Raw genomic sequence first — 11,020 nt, 5'->3', positions numbered from 1 at the left:
TTAAACACGGTATTTTAAATCGCTATCTTAAAAGAATACCGTGGGCCTGTTTTTACTTTCCTTCATTGAAATATCACAACAACCTAATAAGACAAAAGGTACAAGTTGTTATCATTTTCATGTTTTCAAATCATTTTATTAATAGTATTATTACCACTATACATTATACACAACACAAAAACAACCGATTCATGTTCCGATGTCACACGGAACACTTAAGCAGTTATTTATAAAGCTGATTGAAAATAACTTTAATTAATTAATAATACTTGTTCAATATGACCAACTGGAACAGATACATCACTATAATATCACATAATGCTTCATATTTGGCACAATATAAAGCGGTCCATTAAGAACACGTAAGCTATATATAAGATATATTCTAAAATATAACCATCGAATACATGGAAATTATTAGTCACATGTAGCATGTGCAGTGTAAAATCTTCGATCAGATTACCAGAAGAGTTTACAAGGTACAAACACTAGATGTGACTGAATAGAAAGGTACAGAATCGCCGCAGAATTTCATTTCAATCAATGGAAGGGATGCATAGCATTATCTGGCAACGGGACAGTGCGCAAAAGAATTAAGATACCTGTTTACCCCTTTATGTCCTAAACAAAGACGAATATGTCCCAATTAAAAACGAGCAGCTAGCCCCTGTACCCTTTAGCTCTGATTTAAGTCCTCATTTGTTGAAATTGGTTGAGAATTAAAGAAACGGTGATCTAAAACCTAAAATCAAAAGTTGCACTTTTATGTTCTAATAAATGAAAGCACGGCGCTAGTTTGAATGTGCTAATCAATGGTAAGCACGGCGCTAGTTCTCTTGTTCGAGAACGCTTTGTGTATAAATCAATAGGGCATGCAATGTAGCACACTACAACTTTTGAATCTTCCTTGGGTTTTTGGATCGTCGTGTCTTTATTTGTTTAAGGATTTCAACGAATGAGAACTTAAATACGAGTTAAAAGGTGCAGCTATTGACTGCTGGCTCCTATTATAACATATCTGTCTTTGTTTAGGATATACAGGGGTGTGAACATAACTGGTACCTTTATTTTGCGCACTGTGTACCGCACAATAGTATAGCGTGTCTTTTACTCACAAAATGACTTAGAAATTGCGTTACATCTTGACACGCACTGACACGTACGAATATGGTCGCAATTCCAAAGGCACAGTTCGTTAACCTCAACTCTGCACCCAACACATTTTAATAATGAAATGTGCCTTTGCCGATGTTTGAGATGCTACTGACCTCTTTATTAAAGAGCATACGATTTCCTGTTGCAGGCAAGTCAGTTATCGTGGTATAGAAGTCGCATTTAATCCTTATCTTTACAACCATATGGATAATGTAAATAGTTTCTAACACAACAAATTGAGTAGTGTTTACAACTCAAACTTGATGTAATTAACAAAATCGTGAATTAAATGTGCACACTTGGGGCAATATTAAATATCGAATGCAAAGTATCTGCGACTGCAATATGCGTTCAAATAAATCACTTGGATCCACAACATGCTCATCTATCAGGGCACAGTTCTTTAAGCCCAATACATTTGTACATTCATTGAATGACCTTTGGGTACAAAACCTCATACTCTGCAACTTGAGGTCAAATTTTGCACTATGATTGTTAGAATTGGGGTTATTGAACTATGTCATTGGGATGAGGCCATTGTGGTCCATAGTGAATGGACTCGAGTAGCAACAGGTGGAAAACATCAGTAAATTCGTTCATTTTAATTTTAAAGAAAAGAAGAACAATTTGTGTATCTTGATGGTAATCATGGTTATATACATATCTCACTTTGGTAACAAAACAATTCAATTTAAACTTCAAGAAGGGTCGTTCATTTGACGTCTATCTACTGAAGATAGGAAATTCTCAAACGATCAAGAATTCCAGCTATCCTCAACCAGACGTCTTCACGAATTATTACGAGTTGTACTATAAACTGATAAATCATTCACCTCATTACAGTTCACAATCAGTTTTTGAAGTAAAATTAAATACTTTTTAACAAGCGTATTCCACATTGTTAAATCTATTAACATTACACAAATAATACGGAACATGCAGTAATATCAGTATCATGTACAGATATGTATACACTGTGCTCAATACTATTTACACCTTGATAGAAAATAGAAAATACATTCAAACATTTCCGTGTTTTTGTACTCGATAAATGACGATATTTAAAGGGTCATCTATTGTCTATAAATAAGCAAATAAGTCAAAAGGTACCAGTTATATTCACCCCTGTATATCCTAAACAAAGACAAATACGTCAAAATTACACCCAGCAGCCAATACCTGTACCTCATTTGTTGAAATCGGTTGATAATTAAAGAAACGGTGATCGAAACCCCAAGGAAGGAACAAAAATCAAAAAGTTGCATTTGTGTTCCAATAAATGGAAAGTGCAAATGGCACACTGGGCATCCAATGCGCAATCTGCAACTTTCGAATTTGCATCTTCCTTTATTTCTTTACTGATTTCAATGAATGAGGTCTTAAATCTGAACTAAAAGATGCAGCCATTGGCTGCTGGTTCAATATAATTATGACATAGCCTATCTGTCTTTGTTTAGAATATACAGGGGGTGAAAATAAGTGGTACCTTAATTTTATGTTGTCTGTAGTATATGAAATCTTAAAAGGTGCTCAAGCCTCTAATATACAGATGCTATATCTTCATAAGAGTGGTGTAATATTTTGAAATCAAATATAGGTCGTTTCATAAACACATACATTTGGGCCACTTACAATAGTTTAAAAGTGATTTGGAAATAGCTTTAAACGTTCTATGATGAACATGATGTACCAAGAGTGAAAGACCTCTTGATAAGTCATGGGTGGGCGTGTAACACATAAGTATTTATAACAGCATTTTGATTTGTTAATCAGTATAACAGAATAACTTTTATACAAGTAAAAAAAATCACGTGTGTGATCAACAAACTTGAAGAAATTTGTAATTCCTTACAAGTTTTTCTTTGATTACTTTCATCTTTGAAAAGTTGCTCACTTTGTTGAATTGTGTTCTATGTAAAAACAGGTAACAAAGTTTCTGCATATATCAGTATGCGTCAAAAGAAAACCTGATCTAAGATATACTGATTATGATCTTATAGATAGTAACTTGTGACCGATGTGCTTTTTCTTAAAAGTTGGCAAGCAAAGTGGCATAAATACACGCACATTATACTGTCTAAATGAACATGATCAAAGTTAATTAATACATACTGTGCAAATGTTACTGATTTTTGTGTGAAAATAGACTGGTAGCTTAGTTTTCAAAACATAGTTAACCAGTTCAACAGCCTTACTCTACACTTATATTGTACAGTTGTACGATAAAAATGAACTACAAGTTATTCAGTTTTTCAGGACAGATTTGGCATTAATGGTATTATGTTCTTCGTCATTCACCATCATGGGGATATTGAATTAATACAGACAGATTAAATGTTTCATAATTGGCAATAGGATTTTATGCATTGAGCTATGGCATCACACATGCATGGGCATGTTGCTATTATACAATGACGAAACAAGGTTTCCCATTTCACGAAATGATGACTTATGTGCTAGTTGATGAAATGATGGTGAACTATTGAGGAAATAAAAGATTACTATCATGGTCATTGCGATAATACAGAATTATGAAATTGAGATTATACCTGCATATGCTATGCATGAAATGAATCTTTTTGACAGTTAAGTTGTTGAACACATTCGTAAAGCATATTTTGTTTCAAGATCTATTCGGACGGGGGTCTGTCTCATGAAGTGAAATGGGATTGTGTTATTGAATTCGAATGCCGGTGTAACTTACACGTCAGAGTTTTCATCAATACTGATCTTCATATTGTTCAATTTCACATGGTTTTCAGCTAATAATAAAAATAATATTTACTGCACTAGTCTTTGGAGCTCAGTACTGACTGCAGACTCTAAAAATTGGTTAAGTCTTTCATGCCATTGCCCCAACCATACTTGTGGCGGGCGATGAGAGCGACAGACTGCAGGGGACGGAGACGTGATGTGGGGTGGGAGGGTAAAGAGGGTTGCACATCGCCGGTGAGGAGTACGCCATCGAGTGGTGTGACGGATGGTGAAGTGAAGCCCCGTGTGTAGACATCCCGTAGTCGCTGTTGATGTTGTTAAGAGGTTGATGATGATAATGACTGGGGATTTGTGGCTCGCTAAAGCTGGGGAATTTGGGGTAATCTTCGATTGGTTTCAGCACGTCGCATGACATCTTTCCTTTGAGTTTCTTGGATTTGGAGGAGAGTTTCCTGTTTCGTGTCTGTATGCCGTCTTTCTTCATCGTTAATGGTCGACTTACCTGGAGAAGAGATCAAAGAAAAATAAAAATATGATTAGGCTAACTATCAATGTAAATCGTTGTTAATAGGTCAAGAATTCAAGAATTCATTTATATTTCTGCATCACTTGATTGTTTTCCATTCTGGTTCCAACATTATAGTTCAATAGGCCTTTTTTTGAACCATTGAACTTTGAACCATTTTCGTCAAGTTCTGCTCCCCTCACTGTCCCCCACATAATTGCACATCCCCTTATATTAATGAAGACCAGGAGAAGCGCAGGGTATATTTATCACAAAGATTCCCACTCATCACATTTTGAAGTCAATAGTTTGCACCATGTGATAAAAGCAGTGGCGTAGTAACCAGTGGGAAGGGGCAGCTCGGGAGGGGGGGGCAGCTTTCAACTGTGAATCTTTCCCACTCCCCCCCCCCCTGCTCACCGCCCTGATAAGATTTTTAAATACTTTTAGCCCATTTTGCACAATGTTGTCAAAATATACCCAGGCTCTTGAAAGTTGCCTCCCTCCCCTACCTGATAAAATTCCGTAGTGTTAGAGCATTAAGTAAAATGTGCTGTTGGGCTTTGAATCACATAACAGACACAAATTGTCAATATGTCTCTTACGATTTGTAAAGTTATCCCTAAAGATGACACCTATAACAACAGGAATCATGCACAAATCCCCCATTAATCTCAAAAATGATTCCTCATATGACATTGCAATAAACAAATTTCATGTTAAGCCGGACACGCTGGTGGGATTCAGTGAAATTATAGTTTATCATTTTGAATAAAAACAAGAAACAAACGATAACCCATTCATTCAACTTGGAGATATCGTGGAAAGTCTTACAATTTTATTTATAGTTCCTGCTTATCAATCCAGACAGAAAACGCGTGCAGAAAAAGCCCCGACCTTCCTTATTTCCGCGATGAGCTTGTTAGGGGTCATGGGGTCAGCTAACATCAGTTTGGCAACGTGCCCTCTGTGCCCTTGCCACGTGCAGGGTACAAGATTACGGATGACCTTATGTGACATCCACCAGCTGGGTGTTTCACAAACACAAAAACATAGTACTTGAAGAAGTTTATAAATCAGTCTCAACAAAATTGTGCGCCAAATATCCCCAGGGGTAAATTTTACTATTGAGCGTTTATTCTTTTGTTGTTTATACGACACGTGCCGAAATCCCTTATCTTTGGGAACATCCATCTTGTGTAATGTGAGCATGAGGTAATGCTAACACTAAAATCATGGAATTGGACCTTTAATAATCCCTAGGAAACCAGGATGGATGGACTCTTGTCAGGGTTTTTCTCGGAAAAACTTGAAACCACCTGACATGATTATTTCACCATGTTTTAACGAGAAGGATACTTTAAGCATTATCCAGTTTTGGTCTCAAAATCTACAAGATTAAAAAGCACATCTTTTGCCATGCATAATAGATTAATACTTGGCCCATGTGGTTCTCAGGTATAAAAATTGAAACCCAAGCAACTTAAAGCTGCCATTACATGCATAAAATTGACAAAAAGATAAGCTTTGATAACAAAAATATCAAAGAAGAGATCTGTATGTGATGACCAATCTGGAGTTTGCGCAGACAAATTAGAGCACACGTCGCACACATCAAATCACTGATTCCAATTACTGAATTAGACAGACATGAAACACATTTTGGATGCTGGTTTATAATAGTAATTGGTTGTGGCCTGCTTTTCACGGACTTTTATTAAGATATGAATTACGGACAATAAACCCAGTCACCTAGACATCATCCATTGGCAAGCCATGTTCATTTTGTTTGGAATATGGTCATAATAAAGTCATTATTCCCTTCCCGATATTGTATATAGCTGGCACAACAATTTGTGCAAAGAAACACGAGTGAGTTGAACAGCATGCAGCAATGGATAATTTTGGAATTCTCTGAGGTGTAGAAGGAGTCAAACCTGAAAAGGTATATCCCAAAGGAGTTTATCTCCTACGCGCAGGAAATTGTTAAGAATATATTGTTAAGAATATACAATTTTCAAGGCAGTGTATGAAACTGTAAGAAATATTGCGGTAATTAAAGTAGATCATAATCTATTGTTGTGGATATTTGGAGCAACAAATTAATATATGGTACGAGATACATCGAGTGGGACATATCGAGTGTAAAGTTGTTGTTGTAAGTCATCACACGTTAATGTTTTTAGAAAATGTTAAAGAGTTCATGGAGACCTATTTCAGTGATTACTCGTATCATCCCAGGTGTATAACCGTTGCAATCAATGTGGAAAAATGGAAACTCCTAATCGGAACCATTAATAAAATACAAACAGTAAACATACTTTCTAAATTAAACTTTCTTTTCATGCAGGAAAAGGTATGGGGTTACCTGTCAAACGTGTCTTCGAGTAAAACATGCCAGGGATACGGTCTGCCATTGAGTTGTACTGGCATTATTGTTTCTTACAAGGTGACGAGAGCAGGAGTATTAGCCAATATGATCCCATCCAGGGTAGCGCTTTTTTGGGACCATTGATGTTCAGGCACCGGGCACCCATTTGTGCTGGCCCGTGCTTTTTGACCGCATTTGCCCCTTGCCCCAAAGCTCACAGGCCGACTAGTCATCAACCCACCCAACTTTTTAATTCTTCCCTTACGTCAATTTACGTCATTTTGTCGTAAGTCTGACGTACATAACCCATAATCGTCCGGTACAACCCGTCCCTGTGTATCGTATTTTAGGAAACATTGGTCCCCAAAGGAATCTAAGCCCCCTCAATCTATAAAATGTCTCAATCCTAGTGTTCTGGTTACACTATGGACCACAATGACCTCATCCCAATGGCATAGTTCAATAACCTCAATTAAACAATCAAGAGTGCAAATTTTGACCTCAAGTTGCAGAGTATGAGTTTTTATACTCAAATTGTCAAAGGTCATTCAATGAATGTGCAAATGTATTGGGGTTAAAGAACCGTGCCTTGATAGATGAGCATGTTGTGGATCCTAGTGTTAGCTGATCTAGGCAACTAGCTGCTAGCACCCAGCTTTGGTTGGGGTTGAGGGAGTCGTTGGACGACACTGAGTTACAGGAAACTGGACCATGTTGAACGGAAACTGATAAACCAATAGTAGGATGCTTGATATAGCAAGATAAGAGATCCAGGCGGAAAGGTCTCTTCCTGCTGACAGACTTGTCGAAAAAGAGGGGGGGGGTCCTTGAGTTTAGTACTTTGACGTCAGGCGGGAAAAAGTTTAAAAATAATTCGCGGTGGCAGTTAAGAAATATTTAGAGCATCCTTAATTTGGGTTGTGTTTTCCTTATTTATTACAATCCCGGATAAAAATGGGGTCAGGTGTATACAAACAACGTAAATTTAGGGTTATCTTAAATATTGAACTTAAGTTAATTGCTATTCTCACAATTTAATTTTTTTTAAATATATGCCAATCTTGCTGTTATGTTCGATTTTAATATTTGGTTATTACATAAAATAGAAAGTTAGTTTGTTAATAAACAAAATTAGAGTGCACATTAGGCTCTAGACTTTGTAGGCCTACAATTCTTTAGGCTTTATTTCCATCATGGATTTTTTTTTTTTTTTGTGTAAAACGCTTTAAAACGCACTTACAGTTATTTCTAAAAAATTATCAAATATTTAATATTAGAATTTACATTATATTAGGCCAAGTAAAAAATAAAACATGTTTCACGTCCTGGTTTTCGAAAAAAAGGAGGAGGAGGGGGCTTGTTATTTTCTATTTTTTATCGCAAAATTGGTGTAAATACCCATACTTTGAGCTGTTTTAGCGTATACAATAATGCCTGGAAAAAGAAGGAGGCCCTTTTTTATTTCTTGTTCTGAGAGTTACATCCCCTTCAATGATCACAAAACCTTCCTAAAATGTTTCTTGTATCTTATCAGGCTATAGAAAGCATTCCAACTTCCTAGACATATTTTTTGAAAAGTTATAACTGAATTTCAAAAATAAAAATATATTTGAGGAAACCTCAAAAAAGGAAGCGGGAGGGGACGTGAAACATGTTTATTTTTTTATTTTGCCTTACCAACTAATGGATTAGGATTGAGCTATGATGCTTTATGTGACAAAACGGGATAATCTTTTTTTAACCCAAAACATTAGTATGTCCATCGTATTTTCCGGAATCGGGACTAGTTTAAAATCGATGTTTACAGATGACCGGATACGTATTGGTATTATCTCCCGTTTGTAATTAGCGAGATTAATATAAATTAGCACAAGCTTATTGTTTGTTCATTGATCTGTCTCCGACATGACCCTAAGGCCTATTCTTAGAATTTGATTAAAGGTAACTTCACTTGCATCATATATATATATAAATTTGCAAATACATAAAATGAACAAGAAAGGAAAAACACCTATCATGCCTTTAGCCGAGATGCCTTATGGGAAATTGTGGCAAGAAGATGGCGCCTAGACGTTCGGGACGTTTCTCTTGTATTGATGGAGAGAGAAAGTCCTGGGGCTTCTGGGCCGCAATTAAGACCCGCCTGATACCGCCTACGGTCTCTTCAACCGAACGCCCGCAATCTTTGACTGCCAAGGGAATAGCCTGAATACACGAGCCTCCTCAATATCTTCCAACATAAATGACTATCACAATTCTGTTCCTCGATAATCTCGACTTGCTGAATTGTGAGTGTTTTCATCAACAATGACTTCGTACTGATAATCTGCGATTGCTCAATCCCAAGTGGGTTTCTATTCTCAAATACTTTGTTCTGCTCAGATACTATCTGGCAAGGTAATTTTAAGTTGAAAACAAGTGTTACACAACGAACGCTGATATGAACTTTAGAAAATAAATGAAAAATCCTAGAAATTAATAAGTTTTCATCAAGTAGGATGTAAAATGAAAACTAATGGGTCAGATTGTGATGAGATATGAAAACCGAGACGATTAATTTTACCGTGGATCGCAATGATTTCCCGGTTTTCTGTTGTTTGTTGAAAATTAAATTTGATTTGTCAATTTTTCACAAACCATAATATTAATATTATTTTTTTAAAGCCGAATGCAGAAAAATACATGTAGTCCTTATCTTAAGATCTTTTTATTTTCATTTCAAGTTTTAATTTGTAAGATCACTGATCTTCATGCTGATAAGCATCATTATTGGGAAAGTTTAAAAAAATGTATTTAACACTGACAACTTGCTAAAACAGCTAGCTCAACTGCTGACCATTATACCATGTAATAAAAAAAATTGCACAATATTTTTGAAATTGTTTGTTGAATGTTTAAATACTTCCTTTTTACTTTTCAGTGAATATTTTCTTTTGTCTGAGAGAAACATTTTGAACTTGTCCTAATGCAGGTATTGTCTGGTTATTCGGAAGAAGGGCGGGTGGTATCACAAACTAGAAAAACTAGAAAACAGTTAACTGAATGGACCTTGCAGAGAGGTCCAACCACAGAACCCCGATGTGATGGGGGAGCGGAGAAAGGCCAATGACCGAGCGGACATGAACTTCCACGTCAAGGCTCATCGCGTATACTTGCCAATCAGCACCACAGGCCCTAACCTTAACAAATATACGACTATACATGCAGCAAAACATGGTACACACATACAAATTGCTGTATATTGGGACAAGTCAAGTAAATAACTTGCCAACTAACAAAACTATACGTCTACAGGCTAAAATTCATTCCGGCTTACACAATTATGAATTGAGTGAACAAGAAAAAGCAAATGTTCAAAAAATCTAAACTAATATAATGTCTAACATTTGAAGCCAGACATTGGGCAAGATGATCTTATAATATTAAATAATGTTCATGTATTTTTATTAATCAAGGTAGGCCCTATTAGGAAGTACGTATGAGCCACAATGGTTGTATAAATGAACAAAAAAGCGCAGCCTAGGCTTATGTTCCAAAAAACCACAAGAAACATAAATCTAACTTGCATCTTACAAAGTGGTAGTATAAAATGACAGATTTTTATTTTCAAAAATTCCGATATGAACTTTGTAAGCAGATAGACTCAACATTTTGAATTAATCGTCAATATTGTGTACGTGCTCTCAAACGTCTAAGATTCTCCAGTGTATAGCGCAGGCCTGAATATCGGGTTTAAATAATTATATATTCCTCCACTAAAATTAGATTTGTTCATATATTAAGCACAGACTTCTTAACTACCTATACTTAATAAATTTCCGATAATACTTTGAAGATCAAGCCAATTTACAGCAATGGCCTATAAATAAGGAAAAATAAAATTGATATTTACCCCGTGAAGTTTGTAGTAGAGTCCGCATGCATTGCAGACAGGGTCGCCGTTATGGTTTCTTCGCCACAATGTTGTTGTGGTTGCTTGACAATTTGCACATGACGTTCCTGCTCTTCTTGCTGCAGACTGTTGAGGAAAAAGAAAGCACATTTTATATTAATCCCATTTGTTTCTAAAACAGGTAGGCCTATGCAATATTTCACAAACATGTAGGCCTATAGGTATAAACTGATCAATTACTATACCCAGCAAACAAAAAAACGTTTTCGACCGTGTTATAGAGGTTAGAAAAGTTTGCCAGACAACGTTTAAATGTCAGGTTATATAAAGGGTATAAAACGTTTTCATATCATTCAAAAATATTTTTTGATATTATTTAACT

The 11,020-nt window shown here is 36.1% G+C and overlaps 1 protein-coding gene across 3 annotated transcripts in view; it reads right to left on the bottom strand.

The window, feature by feature from the left end:
* Positions 1–1,208: 1,208 nt before the first annotated feature.
* LOC140159319 (GATA-binding factor 2-like) overlaps positions 1,209–11,020 on the bottom strand; it is a 62,671-nt gene continuing 52,859 nt past the window's right edge. For all 3 annotated transcript variants that reach the window (XM_072182755.1, XM_072182754.1, XM_072182756.1), the window contains exons 5-6: positions 10,639–10,764; positions 1,209–4,372 (exon numbers count right to left, since the gene is read on the bottom strand). In XM_072182755.1, coding sequence (XP_072038856.1) covers positions 3,998–4,372; positions 10,639–10,764 — 501 coding nt within the window. In that variant the 3' untranslated portion in view covers positions 1,209–3,997. The remainder of the gene's footprint in view (positions 4,373–10,638; positions 10,765–11,020) is intronic.

Source organism: Amphiura filiformis, chromosome 8 (genome assembly GCF_039555335.1).
Source record: "Amphiura filiformis chromosome 8, Afil_fr2py, whole genome shotgun sequence".
NCBI lineage: Eukaryota > Metazoa > Echinodermata > Ophiuroidea > Amphilepidida > Amphiuridae > Amphiura > Amphiura filiformis.
The sequence above is the reverse complement of the archived record's forward strand: the minus strand, read 5'-3'. Positions and strand labels throughout refer to the sequence as shown.